This window comes from Megascapheus bottae, chromosome 17 (genome assembly GCF_031878675.1).
Source record: "Megascapheus bottae isolate mThoBot1 chromosome 17, mThoBot2.hap1, whole genome shotgun sequence".
Taxonomy (NCBI): Eukaryota; Metazoa; Chordata; class Mammalia; order Rodentia; family Geomyidae; genus Megascapheus; species Megascapheus bottae.
This window is the reverse complement of record NC_143525.1, coordinates 34,176,908-34,192,593: the sequence shown is the minus strand read 5'-3', so window position 1 is coordinate 34,192,593 and position 15,686 is coordinate 34,176,908. Positions and strand designations below refer to the sequence as shown.

At 48.0% G+C, this 15,686-nt stretch overlaps 1 protein-coding gene across 1 annotated transcript; it reads right to left on the bottom strand.

Annotated features, from left to right (window-relative positions):
- Positions 1 to 1,277: 1,277 nt before the first annotated feature.
- Psmd3 (proteasome 26S subunit, non-ATPase 3) lies at positions 1,278 to 15,363 on the bottom strand. The gene is made up of 12 exons (XM_090350782.1): positions 14,979 to 15,363; positions 10,487 to 10,677; positions 10,266 to 10,403; positions 7,225 to 7,361; positions 5,927 to 6,117; positions 5,692 to 5,795; positions 3,553 to 3,667; positions 3,350 to 3,469; positions 3,128 to 3,231; positions 2,769 to 2,924; positions 1,887 to 1,937; positions 1,278 to 1,737 (listed from the first exon to the last, which is right to left on the bottom strand). Exons 1-12 carry the CDS (start codon positions 15,190 to 15,192, stop codon positions 1,660 to 1,662), a joined length of 1,599 nt encoding a protein of 532 aa, XP_090206908.1. The 5' UTR covers positions 15,193 to 15,363; the 3' UTR covers positions 1,278 to 1,659.
- Positions 15,364 to 15,686: the final 323 nt, after the last annotated feature.

Here is a 15,686-nt window from a genome sequence, read left to right as displayed (position 1 = left end):
ACCTAGGTTCGCTTCCTCGGTACCACATATGTAGAAAAAGCTTGAAGTAGTGCTGTGGCTCAAGTGTTAGAGCTCTAGCCTTGAGAAAACCCAAGGACAGTGCTCAGGCCCTGAGTTCAAGCCCCAGGACTGGCAAAAAAGAAAGAGAAAGAGAGAGAGAGAGAGAGAGAGAGAGAGAGAGAGAGAGAGAGAGAGAGAGAGAGAGAGAGAGAAACAGAGAGAGAGAGAGAGAGGGAGAGAGAGAGGGAGAGAGAGAGAAAGAGGAAGAAAGACAGAGAAAGAAAAAGAAAACAGGGGTTTCAGTTAAGATATTGGGCCTGGCAAGAAAAAAAAAGAATATGTACATCAATTTTTTTTGTTTTGTTTTGTGTGGGGGTCATAGGGCTCTTCAGCTCAAGGCTACCATTCCATCCTTGAGCCAAGCCCCACTTCCTGTTTTCTAGAGGTTAATTGGACATAAGAGTCTCAGGTCCTTTTGTGCCCTGGCTGGCTCTCAGCCTTCTGAGCAGCTAGGATTACCGGCGAGAGCCATCACACCCAGCCTTACATCAGTGTTTTAAGTGCCACCTAGAGAACGCAGGAATAGTTTTGACCCTGTACAGGGAGCAACTATTTGTGGCTGGGAGATCCAGACCTGAATGGCTGAAGTTGGGACTCCATCTATAGTCAGAGGTCTGCCCCTTCCTAATCCATGGGCTCCACAATACCTACTCTCAGCTCATTTCTGTTCGCCATTTTAGGTCACAACTTGCCCTTTCTTGAACCCCTTGCAGGGTTCCTGATTTTAGGATCTAGGAAGTACAGAGTCTGCTCCAGTATCTGACATGTGTGGGAAAGGAGCACAGATGTAGCGATCTACCTAGTACCTGAGGGCCAGTTAGGTAAAGAAAAACCCTAGCATTCGGACCCAAATTTAAGGCCTCCTTACCTCCCCTTGGCTTTTCTCTTGGCAGATACATTGGGTCAAACCACACTTGGGTTAGGACTTGAAAACCAAGAAAGGAAGAAAAAAAAACCAAACCTGTAATCCTAGCTACTCAGAGGCTGAGACTGGAGGATCGCAATTTGAAGCCAGTCTGGGCACGAAGTCTGAGACTCTCATATCCAATGAACAACCTAAAATCCTGAAAGTGAAGAGTGTTAGCTTGGAGCAAAGTAGCTCAGAGGCAGTGCCCAGGCCCTGAGTTCAAGCCCCTCCATGACCGACAAAAAAAAAAAAAGACTGGGCCTGTCAATATTACAGCCACAGAAAGCAAGACATAGCAAATGACAACATGTACAGAGCTTTGGAGAACTTTTTATTGTTTAAAAATCATAATTGAAGGCTTCAGAAAACATACAACCCAACATTTCCCAACTCCAGGCCCTCATCGATGGGTCTGTCCGTCCCCTCCGCTGCCCACATCGCTAGGCAGGACCTGCCCTGGAGGCCGCCGGCCCACCCTCCTGCCCGTGGTGTGTCAACTCACTGGCTGGAGAGGAGCACTGGGGTGAGGCGGGGTGACCGGCTCCCAGCACCCTTCACCCCTGCATGTATGCAGTCTGTGAGCTGTGTGAAGGAAAAGGGAGCCAGTTCCCTGGGCAAGGGACCCCCCCAAATGCCCAAATGGGAAAGACAGAGCTAGTCCCCCTTACCCCACCCCTCCCCAGCCCCCAGGCTCAAGGGAAGCTGTCATCATCATCTTCTGCCATCTCCTTGGCAAATTCTAAGTCCTGCTGCTCTCGCTCACGCCGTTCCTGGAGAGAGAGAGCAGGGTGAGGGCTGATCCGGCTTTCTCCCTTAGTGCTTCACCCAAGGCCAGAGACTGCCCAGATTTGGTGCAGCTTCCCCTCCTCCCTTTTGGCATGGAAGGTCAACCTTTCAGTCTTGCCCAAAGGAGGCTCACCTCTGCAGACTCCAAGTCCTTGTTGTATGATTTGGGAGGAAACCGCATGGCCTGGGAGGCAGCAGGGTGGAAGGAAAGAAGCAGAGGAGAGGCAGTCAGTCCACACATCCCTTTGGTGTTCCCAACACCCCAGGCTGCTTGCTATGTGAAGCACGGCAGGAGCGAGTTCTGACAATGTGGGGGAATGAGAATCTGGAAGGGGTAAATGACTACCCCTCCTGAGCGGGCAGGAAGAAGGAGAATGAGGAAGAACACACTGGATTAGGGACGGAGGAGAAAACTTCCAGATCAAGGGCTCCCATGTGAAAAGGCCTGGCCTGAGGCAATGTGAGAAAGAGGGGACCAGGTCATAAAGTGCCTTGTGTGCCCTGCTGAGTGTGGCTTTGGCAGACCTAAGCAAGGCACATATTCCTTTAATGGGAGGAGACAGGAAAAAACAAAAACAACAACACCCCCCCCCCCCCCCCCCCCGCACATAGCACCAAATAATAGCACCAAACTCAGTACTTATCAGAGGAGAGGGCTTATAACTTGTTGTTAAACCAGTGTCTCCCCATCTGGTTTGGGCTTCCAAGTGCCTTCACAAGGCTTTACAAGACTTCAGTTTAATCTCACCACCTATCCAGCAAGCAGGCCAGCAGGGGCACTTCCCCATCAGCTCCTCAGTGGGCAAAAAAAATGAGTCCCTTCACGTGAGAGGAGCCACCACAGTCCACCAGCAGGAGGCTGGCTGTGGACTGAACAGCGCCCTTCCGGCACCTCTGTCCAGCCCTTTGGAAATTCCAGAGATAGGCTGGGAACTGGGCCACAACCAAGTTAGTCTCCCTAGGAATCCATGGGAATGTTGAGGAGGGGCCTCACACACTAGCGAGGGCCACTCACCTTGACCGACATATTGTGGATGTCCAGGCAGAAGGAGATGCGCTGATGGAAGGCCAGCTGGGGCTCCCGAGTGGAGTAGATATCAATCATCTCCTTGGACTGGACATAGCCCTTCTCGTGATTGATGCTGGCCTCAATGACGCCGTCCCGGATGGCCTACAGGCCCCCACAGGGAGGAAGGGTCACGAGAAAGCCCAGCCTCTAGGTCTGAGGACCACGGGTCTGTCTCTGTCCTTACACACTCACATCTACCCTCCCTGGCTACTTTCTGGCATTGCTGCAAGTGTCTGGCCTTCCTGAGGAGACCTTGCACGGCTCTCCCATTCTCTCCCCATTTCTGGCCCCTGACCCAGCCCTACCTTGGCGACGATGAACTCTGCGTCTTCTGGGCTATCCAGCTGCAGCTTCTGGGCGATGTCAGCCAGGGAGATTCGGGAATAGGAGAGGCTGATCATGCGCACACCTGGCAGAGAAAGGAGCACTGGGGTGGGCAGGGAGGTCTTCGCTTCCCATGTACCCAACAAGGTTATCCAGCCCTGGAAGAAGCCCCACCTGGGTCTTGCTCAGACCCGGGTCCGCACCTGTCTTAATCACATTGTGTCGCAGTCGGATGATTAGGGTATAGGTTCCATCTGCTTGAAACTTCTCCCCAAACTGATCCAGGACCTGGTTGAACTTGGCTAGATTTCCTGTTCTGACAGCTGTGGGGGGACAGGTGAGTGAGCTGATGCACATGACACAAGCAGAGGCCACAGCGGAAGGCCCTGGGAAGGGGCAGCCATACCTTGGGTAAGAAGGAAGTAGGGCATGAGTGAGCGCTTGAGGGAGGGCTGGCGGAACTGCAGCCGGTCTGGGATCTCCCCGAGGAGCAGCTCTACCACAATCAGAAGCTTGTGCACCTGGACAGGGGGTGAGAAAGCACAGTGGACAGGGAGTCCCACAGATAGAGGAAGAAAATGAAGCACGTGCGGGCGTGGTGTGCATGTGTACAGGGGTGAAGGAGCTGGAGGTATGACCGAGTAGTAGAGTGCCTGCTTAGCAAGTGTAAGGCCCTCATTTTAAACCCTGGCACTGGGGGAAAAACAAACAAGTGGGCGCCATTCTGTAGTGAGGTGGCTAGAAAACTAGGCCTTTCCTCCTCTAGAAAACCATGAGGTGTGTTTCTGAATGGTGTCCACTAAGTGGGTCTCGTATGTTGGCCAGGTGAGTTCAGCACTGTGCAAGGAAACAACGGACCAGGATGAGGATGTTTAAGCAGGAGACAGGGCAGCACAAAACACCCAGTGTTGTTAGAGAGGCGAGGGATGATAAAATGGAGGGGGGGAGAGGATGTAAGGATGCAATATGGCCATAGCTGGGCAAAGACTTCCGCCCTCCATTCACTCATGAGCTTGCCTTGCTCTCTGGAGTAATTCTGGGAGAGGGGAAATCTCTTATCTCTTTTTTTTTTTTTTTTTCTTTGAGAGAAGGTCTTGCTATGCCCAGGCTGGTCTTGAACTCTTGGGCTTAAGTGATCTTCCTAGCCTCTAGAACTAGGAGAAACAAATTTTTGATTTATATATGGTACCCAAGACTGGGTCTCAGAATGCAGCCAAGTGCCTCCAACTCACAACCCTCCTGCTTCAGCTTTTTTCCAAGTACGGAGATCAGAGGTCTATACCACCACACCTAGCCAAAGTATGGTAGTTGGTTATAGAAACTTGAATAGACTTGCTGGGCTTGGTGGCTCATGCTTGTAATCCTAGCTACTCAGGAGGATGAGATCTGAGGATCAAGGTTCAAAGCCAGCCCAGGTACAAAAGGACCTGAGACTCTTATCTTCAATTAACTTCTGGAAAACAAAGTGGGGCTTGGCTCGAGGGTAGGGTGGTAGCTTTGAGCTGAGGAACTCAGGGACAGTGCCCAGGCTGAGTTCAAGCTCTGTGAGCAACCAAAAAAAAAAAAGAAAAAGAAAAAAGAAACGAACAAACTTAAGGTAATGGATGAGTGTTTTAAAGTAGAAAAGGGAGGAGAAGGAGGCATGCTGTTGCAGATACAAGTTAGTCTCTCTCCACTGGCTTTGAAGAGGAGGATCACAAAGCAAGGGGTGCCATCAGCCTCCAGATGTAATTGAATCTATTATTCTATACCCATGTGTCTGGAAAACAATGGGTTCGTGTGTGTGTGTGTGTGTGTGTGTGTGTGTGTGTGTGTGTGTGTGTGAAAATCCTATCCAGGTTTCTTTCTTTTTTGCTAGTCCTAGGGCTGGAACTCAAGAGCCTAGTCATGGTCCCTGAACTTCTTTTTGCTCAAGGCTAATGCTCTACCATTTGAGTTACAGTGCCATTTCTGGCTTTTTCTGAGTAGTTTATTGGAGATAAGAGTCACGGATTTTTCCTGCCCAGACTGGCTTCCAACTGCAATCCTTAGATCTAGGCCTCTTGAGCAGCTACGATTCTAGGTGTGGGTCACCTGTGCCTGGCTCCACCTTTCAAAAACCAGTTCAAAGTTAATTGCATAAGATGTCAGCTCTTTTAGCTGGGTTCCTCAGTAGCAGTAGGATATAAGATTCTGGTTTGAGGCTAGTCTGAGTACAAAGCTTGTCCTAGAGCACAATGATGTACGCCTATCCCAGCTGGGGATGTGAGGGAGCAGCTAAGAGCCTGGGCTTATCAGCATAATCCAGTTCTACACAGACAGTCAAGTGCTGGGACTCAGGGATGCTTGAAACTCATCTCTCCAGGAGAATGCTCTGCATGTTAAGTTGCCAGATGCGCAGAAATTGTGTGAGGACAGTGCTGACATACAACACTGCATGCACAGCTGGAGCAGTCTCTAGGGTAAGGCAGGTTACTGAAACCCTTCCCAGCCCCTAAACAAGACAGCAGAACTGCAGGAGTATCATATGGGAAGAGGTGAAGAGATGATGCTAACTTTGGCTCACCGTCTGTTTGAAGCCAACAGCTGTGTGCTGAGGGGCTTTGCGAAGGGCGTTGGTCATGGTTCTCCGAGCCTCTGAGTACTCCAGCTGTATGGCTTTGATTCGCCCTGGAAGTAAGGAAAAGTGGAGTGAGTGAATCAAAACCCCTAGCAAACTGGAGTGTTCATGAATTAACGCTTACAAAGTTTGCTCCAAGAAAGCGTGAGACACTTGCTTTTTGGACCAGCCCTCTGCTCACCTGTGTAGTAGAGGTACCTGGCCCACTCATTGTTGTTGGCCTGCTCAGGGAACACAGATTTGGACACTAGCTTCTCGGCCTGGTCATACAAGCTGTAGTGTAGGTAATTTCGCAACAGGAGGTTCAACAGGGTGGCCTGCCCATCAGCATCATGCCGGAGGGTGGCTGTCCGGAGCCGGGCATGCAAAAAGCTTCAAGAATGAAAGAAAAGGTATCACAGGCCTTAAACCACAACTCTCCCCCTGGCCTGACTTCATCCTTTTTCAAGTCCTTAAAAAAGTGATACAGAAGAAGTGAGGTAGAAACGGGGCCCCAGTGGCTCACTCCTGTAGTCCAAGAAACTCAGGAGTAGCCAAGTCAGCCTGGGCAGAAAAGTATGTGAGACTTTACCTCCATCAATTAGAAAACAAAACAACAAAAAAAACCCAGACTGGAGGCATGGCTCAAGTGGTACAACAAAAAAGCTAAGTGAGAAGCTCTAAGTTCAACCCTTAGACCAGAAAAAAAAGCTATGGGTTAAAGACTGCTTTTCTAGTTCTTTACCAAATATAGCAAATACCAACTGTCACCAGGCACTGGTGGCTTACACCTATGATTATAGCTACTTAAGAGTCTGAGATCTGAGGACAGAGGTTCAAAGCCAGCTTGGGTAGGAAAGCATGTGAGACTCTTATCTCCAATTAATGACCAAAAGGCCAGAAGTGGAGTGTGGCTCAAGTAGTTCAGTGCCAGCCTTGAGCACAAATGCTCAGAGAGAATGCTAAGGCTTGAGTTCAACCCCTAGGACAAGCATGTATACACCACACCACACACACACACACCCCAAAACAAATATCTACTGTCATCTGAAATGACATGGTTTCCTAGATGCACAAAAAGGAAAAAAAACCTATTCTCAAGGAGCTTAGTGAAGAAGAGACAGGACCCACAATCAGTAATTGTACTGAGGACAGCTTGACAGAAGGTTGTGTGGAATAACAAGCCTACAGGTAAGTGTAGTGGGACACGGGGCCCAAGCACTGTCCTTGGGTTTTCTCAAGGTTACCACTCTACCACTTGAGCCACTCTATCACTTACGGCTTTTTTCTATGTATGCAGTACCAAGGAATTGAATCTGGGTCTTCATGCATGCTAAGCAAGCACTCTATCACTAGGCCAAACTCCCAGCCCATCTTAGCATTTATCAATCTGTGCATATGCTGACCACTGCCCCCACTACTTGCCAGGCACATTCCACCTCACCCCTCCAGCTCTGTGGTAGTGATGACCAAGGCTCTGATCCCATGAGCCACCCATACCTGCGCACCACATCCAGTTTGTCCAGGAACTCGTAGACACGGGCGTGATAATAGTAACACTTGGCAGCCACAAGGTCCAGAGCCCGGCGGTTCTGAGTGCTGATCTTCTGCATCAGGTCATCAGAGACTTTCTGTGCCTGAAGAGAAAGTGAAGAGAATCAAGTGGCAATTCCTCAAAAGGTTAAACCCACCATTACCATGGGGCAGTATGTTCAAGAGAACTGGAAACAAGGAGCCGGGAACAAAGCCCAGTGGTAGAGTGATTGCCTAGCATGGACGAAGCCCTGGGTTCAAGTCCTTGATACTACACACACAGAAAAAGCTGAAAGTGGCTCAAGTGGCAGAGCACTAGCCTTGAGTAGATCAGGGACAGTGCCCAGGCCGAGTTCAAGACCCAGGACTAGCCTAACTGCATCACCAAGAGGTGGAAACAACCCCAGCATTCCTTGGTGGCTGAAAATTAAATGAACAACCAGATATGGGGGTACGTGGAATCCCAGCACTTCAGAGGCTGAGGCACAAGATCCTAAGTTCAAGAGCAGCCCCAGGTTTACATGGAGATCCTGTCTCAACCAAAAACAGAAACGGGCCAGTTACTGGTGGCTCACACCTGTAATCCTAGCTACTCAGGAGACTGAGATCTTAGGAAAACAGTGTAAACCCATTCAGTCAAGAAAGTCTAAAAACTCTGTCTCCAATAAACTCAGAAAAAGCCAGAAGTGGCACTGTGGCTCAAATGGTATAGTACTAGCTTGGAGCACAAAGAGACCCAGGGACAGCCCCAGGCCTGAGTTCAAGTCCCTGACACGAAAACAAGACAAAACAAAAAAACCTTAGAACTCCAAAGTAGGCTACATCCATTGGGATGTTATTCACGTAAGCGTAAGAAAGTATACACTAAGGCCACATATTGTAGAATTCTATTTATACGAAATGTCTCTAACAGGCAAATGCTCCATAGATATTGAAAGCAGACAAATGGTTTCGGGGGTGGGGAGGAGAGATGGTAGATGTGGTGTTTCTTTCTTCATTTTTTTTTTTTGGTGGCTTGCACCCTACCACTTGAGCCACAGCATCACTTCTGGTTTTTTTGGTGGTTAACTGGAGAGAGGAGTCTCATGGACTTTAGTGCCCAGGCTGGCTTTGAACCACAAACCTAAGATTTCAGCCACCTGAATAGCTAGGATTACAGGTATGAGCCACCTGTGAGTATAGCAAAAACCACGGAGCTATACACTTTCCCCAAATAACCAAACAATGGGGAGGAAAGCAAAAACTGAACAGGGATTTGAAGAGAGGCACTGTCATTTCTTGCCCGTCCCCTTGTAAGACGTTGTGACAGGTAAGGAAGCTAGCCTGAGCTGGGGACATGTTTCCCTTAATGGAAATATTTGGGACTAGAATATTAACATAGATGAGTTATCTTCGGGATGCACCTTATATCCTGAGGTAATGTGCCATGCGTTCACTGGAAGCTGTCACTTGAGATCAGATGTGAAAATTTCCTGTTGTGCTATCATGTAACAAAATTTCAGTTTTAGAGCCTTTTGGATTAGCAATGCTCAGCTTGTGTTTGAACTGAATCTGTTCTTTTCTTTTTTTGGGGGGGGGGGTGAGTGGGAGGGGAGGCAAGAGCAAGTGTGGCTCAGTAGTAAAGCACTTGCTTAGTAAGTATGAGGCCCTCGGTTCAATTATACGACCAGACACATATACAAGAAAAAATATAAAATCTACCAATGGAGCTATTTGGCATCATAGAAGTAGCTGACATTTATTAAAGTCCTGTGAAGCCTACTTTGCTGGGCTGCCTATATTTGTTTTCTTCTTCTTCTTCTTCTTCTTCTTTTTTTTTAATTTTTGCCAGTTCTGGGGCTTGAACTCTGGGACTATCCTTGGGCTTCTTTTGCTCAAGGTTAGCATTCTACCACCAGAGCCACAGTGCCACTTCTGGCTTTTTCGGTGATTAACTAAAGAATCTCCTGGGCCAGGAGTTTGGCCTAGTGGTTAAAGTGCTTGCCTAGCACGCACGAAGACCCAGGTTCGATTCCTCAGTACCACATACATAGAAAAAAAAAAAAGCCAGAAATGGTGCTGAGGCTCAAGTGGTAGAGCTCTAGCCTTGAGAAAGTCCAAGGAGACAGTGCTCAGGCCCTGAGCTCAAACCCATGACTGGCAAAAAAAAAAAAAAAAAAAAAAAAGAATCTCCTGGACTTTCCTGCCTGGGCTGGTTTTGAACTACTAGCGCCTAAGACCTCAGCCTCCTGAGTAAGTAAGATTACAGGTATTAGCCACATGTCCAGGCTAGCACTGAACTTGAAATCCTTCCTTAACAATATGCCCAGCTAAATGCAATATTTTATGTAGTACTAACAATTTGGTAAGGTGGACAATGTTATTTACCTGTAACTAATAGAAATTAATTTGCCTGGCTGGGAGTTTGGCCTAGTGGTAGAGTGCTAGCCTAGCATGCACAAATGCTAGGGTTGATTCCTCGGTACCAAATACATAGAAAAAGCTGGAAATGGTGCTGTGGCTCAAGTGGTAGAATTCTAGCCTTGAGAAAGCCCAAGAACAGTGCTCAGGCCCTGAGTTCAAGCCCCAGGACTGGCAAAAAAAAAAAAAAAGAAATTAATTTGCCTAAGGCACAGACAGGATTAAAACCCAGTGTTTCTGTCTCCATGCTCCTTACTTTTCCCAAAGAACCCACTATGTTGGAATTGTACCACAGATGAGACAGATGACCACTGCCAGGCATTTCCCATGGTGCCATCTGTAGGTCAAGCACATTAGCATGTAGAAATACAGGAGGAAAGAGTTTGGGGGATAGTTCCCCCACCTTTAGAGACAGGGTCTTGCTATTCAGTCCAAGCTGTCAAGCTGTCCTCCGACTTATAATCCTCCCAACCTTAGCCTCCTGAATGCTGAGATGCAAGCTGTGTGTTATTATACCTAGGCTGGGGGACAGCTCTTCCCTAGGCCACTCTCCCTTACAAACTCCTCACGCGACATGGGACTTATTGATGACACAGCATCCTAGATACCTCTTTGTAGCGCTTGCTGTTCATCAGGAAGATGACCAGGAGAAGCTGGAGATAGGCCTCCACTTCAGGCAGGAGTGGTGCTGATGCAGCTTTTCCTGTGCGAGGACGGAACTGTAAATCAGCTTCTGTGTCCATAGGCTGGGAGAGTGGAGTTGACATAGTAAGAGAGATTTTCAAGAAAGAAAGAGTTCACACCCTATAAAATGGCCGGCCTCACTCACCTCTTCTAGAAAGAGTAGCAAAAAGTCTCGAGTGGCATTATTTGAGGTGAAGAAGCCATGCACAGCCTTATAGAGGACGTAGTGGTTGAGCCGGCGTGATGTGGACGGCAGCATCCGCAGAGCCCTCAGCACAAATCGTGGCTCCTTGCCGGAGACGGCCTTCTCCAGCTGTTTCACATGCTCTTTGATGTCTGTAGACCACCAGAGAAGGAAAAGCTAATGCTGTGTCCAATTGCTCCCATTCCCTTCCATCTCAGCCAAGTAGTTCTAGGGGCCTGATATGCAGGGTCAGAATGTGGACTCAACCTTTGGCTTAAAAGGGCCAATAATACTTAGGAATGTGGTAGGCATACTGAATTTTAGGCATAGCTAAGAGACAAGAAAAAACTCAGCTACAGTTGGGGAAAAGGGTGACAGAAAAATGGGGGGACAAAGAAGAAACATGGATCTCAAAACAATAAACACGTTGTAAACATAAAAAATGAGAGGAAATCTCACACATAAATTAATGATTTTGATTTCATAAAATTTGAAAAAATATAAAAAGATAATATATGTATGGGGGGTGTGGGGGGAGGGAAATGGGTACCAAGACATGTGAAAGGGTATCAATGTATGTGAATTAATGCACCTTCTATCTGGCAAATATCATGTAACCCTTTTACTAATTACAATTAAAAAAAAGATAATATATGTAACAAATATTGTGACCAGATATTCTTATTTTTATTCTACAAAGATCTTATATAAATGATTAAAATCTATTGCCACAGATATAACCAGAAGAGGGACAACAAATAGCTAATAGACGTAAAGAATAGACTTCATTAGAATTTGAATAACTGTAAATTGCAAAATTTTTTTGGGGGGGTGGTGTGGAGGGGTCATGGAGTTTGAACTCTGGGCTTGGGCACTGTCCCTAAGGGTTTCAGCTCAAGGCTACCACCTTACCCTAGAGCCATAGTCTCACTTCCCATTTTCTAGTGTTTAATTGGAGATAAGAGACTCTCTCAGCTTTGTATTGCTTGGGCTAGATTTGAACTGCAATCCTCAGATCTCAGCCTCCTGAGTAGCTAGGATTTACAAGCGTGAGGCACCGTGCCTGCTGAAATGCACCGTGCCTGCTGAAATGCTTTTATACTACTAAAATTAATAGCATTTTAAAGATGAAAATATAAACAGTATAGTGAAAAAAATATTTCTTCTACTATAATATAAATCAGGCTTTCTGAAAAGCATGTATAAAAAACTAGAAATGTGCAATTTAGCGCTGGTGGTTCATGCTTGTATTCCAAGATCCTCAGGAAGCTGAGATCTGAGGATAGAGGTTAGAAGCCAGACCAAGCAGACAAATTTGACTCTTACTTCCAATTAATCAGCAAAATGTTGGAATTGGAGATGTAGTTCAAGTGGTAGAGCACCAGCCTTGAGTAAAAAAGCTAAGCATGAGCAGGGAATTTGGCCTAATGGTAGTGTGCTTTGCTTAGCATGCACAAAGACCTGGGTTCAATTCCTCAGTACCATGTTCATAGAAAAAAGCTGGAAGCGGTGCTGTGGCTCAAGTGGTAGAGCACTAGCCTTGAGGAACGACCAAAGACAGTGCTCAGGCCCTGAGTTCAAGCTCCAGGACTAGCAAAAAACCAAAAAACAAAAAAACGAAGCTTAAATCCTGAGTTCAAGCTCTAATACCAGCATACTCCCACTCCACACCCCCCATTTTAGAAATGTTCACACATGTAACCCAAACTATTCAGGAGCCTGAGATCTGGAGGATAAAGGTTCAAAACCAGCCCAAGAAGTCCTTGAGATTCCTATTAATCAACAAAATGCTGGACTGGAGGCATGTTCAAGTGGCAGAGCTCCTGCCATGGGCCATGAGGCACTGAGGTGGGGCCTGAGGAAGGGGTTATAGGGAGAAATGTTCACTTTCTTTAACTCAGGAAAATAGCTTCTGAGAACCTACACTTAGGAAAGTCCTGGGTTCAATCCCTCAGCACTACATAGACAGAAAAAAGCCAGAAGTGGCTCTGTAGCTCAAGTGGTAGAGTGCTAGCCTAGAGCAAAAGAAGCTCAGGGACAGTGCCCAGGCCCCCTGAGTTCAAGCCCCAAGACTAGCAAAAACCAAAAACTTGAACAAAGATGATGACTAGAAAGCTAATATAACAAGAAGCTGGAATTACTTTAACTGTGTAGCTATACTTTATATACACACGTATATATAAATATATACAAATATATAATCAAGGGCTGGGCATTTGATCTAGTGGTAGAATGCTTGCCTAGCATGCATGAAGACCAGGGTTTGATTCCTCAGTATCACCTACATATCACACACACACACACATACACACACACACACACACACACACAATTTGTTAGTTTCTTAGTCACCTTTGTATATTTCCCACTTAGTCCAGGGTGCCTGTGGCATACTAATGACTATGACTAATAACATCTATTTATGGAGGGCTGGCTATGCATTTACCATATACCAGGAACAGTTCTAAGAATTTTAATGTTTTCAACAATAAAAGAGGTACTATTATTCTCATACACATGGGGAAATTAATTCCAGAAACTGTACTTTCAACAAATGTTCATGTTGATGATCCAACAAATGTTCATGAAACAAACTGAATATTATGTTCTTACGTTAAAAATGAAAAAGACAAGATCAAAATTATCTACATTTAGTTACACCTAGATCCAAACTCTATATAACAATCTCAATTATGGAAGAACAGCTAGAAAATTCAGAGAAAAAAAAACAAACCTGGCCAATTACAAGGCTTCACATCTGTAATCCCAGCTCCTCAGTAGTCAGGAAGGCAGAGAACAGAGGATTATAGATTGAGGCCTATCCAGGCAAAAAGTTAAGACTCCATCTTAACTAAAAGTCCAACATAAGCGCCTATGCTTGTAACTCCAGCTATGCAAGATTAGCATAGGGAGGAGAATCACAATGCAGACTGCCAGAAGGAAAAAGTATGAGTTCTTATCCAAAAAGTAACTTAGAAAAAAAGGGACTGAGCGTGGTGACTCACGCCTTGTAACCCTGCCTTGTAACCCTAACTTCTCTGGAGGCTGAGATCTTAGGGTCTGTGGTTCAAAGCCAGCCCGGGAATTAAAGTCCTGTGAGACTTATCTCCAGTTAATCTCTAGAAAACCGGAAGTGGCGCTGTGGCTCAAAGGTTAGGGCGGTAGCCTTGAGCTGAAGAGCTCAAAGACAGCACCCAGGCTCAGGGGCCTGAAGAGTTCAGGGACAGCGCCCAAGCCCAGAGTTGAAGCCCCACGACCAACCAAAAAAAAAAAAAGGGCGGAGGGCATTAAGGTGGTAGAGCGATTGCCTACCTACAAAGTATGAGGCCTTGAGTTTAAACCCTTATACTACTCAAAGGGGTTAACTACGGTTGCATCTCACGGTTACTTTGGACTTTTCATATTTCCCAAAACTTCTATAACAAACACAAACTAAACAGTGGGCAATGCTGAGTGTCTATAATTAGGTAGAAGGACCTATCTTCGATACTGAGTATGCTGCCCGGCTTTAGAGTAACAGCTAAAGTAGCAGCGGAGGTGGTCAACATTGTAACATTTTGAAGAGTACCACCCGAGGGCACAGCCTTTTTTTTGTCTCAATGTTTTGAGGTAGTTTCTCCAGCAGTGAAGAAAACTCAGGTAGGGAGCCTGACCCAACCCGATCCACAGTAAAGGAAATTTGTACCCGAGTCAAAAGAAAAGGGAGTAAGGGCCTGAAGGGCCTGGAAAAGAGGACCGTCTGGGCACTTTCAGCTAGAGAAATCGGGAAGCAAGGCAGGAGGTAGACAGCTGGGCACAGCTGGCTCGCGCCTGCAATCCGAGCTGCTCAGAGGAGGCTGAGATCTGAGGATCGTGGGTCTGAAGCGGGGAAGTCCGCGACTCTCATCTCCGCCAGACAGCCGGAAGTGGCGCTGGGCCTCCAAGCGGTAGAGCGCTAGCCTTGCACAGAAGAGCTCGGGAGACAACTCCAGGCCGAGCTCAAGCCCCAAGACCGACCCTCCCCCCAAAAAAGACAAGAGGGAGGAATGGTGCTCTACAGGGGAGTTTGCTAAGGCAGCTAGATCAATAGATACCTTCCATAAACTTTTAGAAAAAAGAAAAGAAACACGGTTCCTCCGACCCTCTTCACACACAGATGTAAACGCTGCTTTCTAGAGGGCTAGTCATACATAGAGGCGCTAGAATCGGTCAGGCCGATGGAAATGGAGTGGGTCAGAAGGGAAGGCTCAGCGGGGGGGGGCGGCCCGGACCCAGCCGGACCTAGATCCAGCCTCTGATAGGGCGAGGCGATGTAAGGGGTCGTCCACAGGCTGGAAGAAAGGCTCGATTGGGGCTGTGGTGGCCAGGGGTCGGGCACTACCGGTTCCGATCCCAGGGGCCGGGGCCGATGGAGGCCGTGTCGCCGGGTCCCTGTCACCGGGGGTGCGGCGCGTCCCGACCCCCGCTCCCGTACCCTCCAGAGTGACGGTGTCCAGCTCTCGCTGGGAGTGCTCCGCCGTCGCGGGCTTGCCGTCCGCCTCCCCGGTGGAGCCGCCGCCGGCTGCCGCCTCCTCTTTCATCTCCACATCCTGAGGGGTCGAGGTGGGTGGCGGCTCTTGTTCCCCGCCGCCCGGGGGCGGCTTTGCCTTGTCGGCGCCACGGCGTCGCGCCGAGCCCTCCTGCTTCATGGCGCCTGGGGTCGCGGCCTAGTCCGGGGACCCAGACCGGGGCCTCGCGTGAACCCTCGCCCTAGGGACCAGGAACCAAGACAGGCCTGCAGAGCAGCGCGGGCTCGCGGCGGGCCGCACGATGACGGAGCAGCTGCAAACCCCTTCCCGGCGCGGGGTCTTCTGGGAAATGCCAGGCCTGGAGGGCTGATGGCCGAATCAACAAAGGGGAGAGAAATCAACTGCCGAGGTGTAGGATAGGGGCGGATCTTCAAGGAAGGAGAAGGAGGAGGAGTCAGTGTAAGTCGGTGGGGCTTTCTTTGAAGTGCTTAATTGTGTTTGACTTAGAAAAAGAAAATCCTCCTCTAGAGTGCATTTCTGGGGATGTCCACGAGAGGTCCCCTCAGGCTCCAATGTTGACTATTACAGACTTTTAAAGAGCGGCCGTGCAGTGGACCTATCAGAGCGCGAGGAGGTATGTCGTCACCAGTTGCCAGGCGGGTTTTGAGCCCTGG

Coding starts and splice junctions, on each gene's coding strand:
- Psmd3 (XM_090350782.1), bottom strand. CDS start 15,192: ATGAAGCAGGAGGGCTCGGCGCGACGCCGTGGCGCCGACAAGGCAAAG. Junction 10,404..10,486: donor TGCTACTCTTTCTAGAAGAG/GTGAGTGAGGCC, acceptor CCACTCTCCCAG/CCTATGGACACAGAAGCTGA. Junction 7,362..10,265: donor ACAGCAAGCGCTACAAAGAG/GTATCTAGGATG, acceptor CTTTCTCTTCAG/GCACAGAAAGTCTCTGATGA.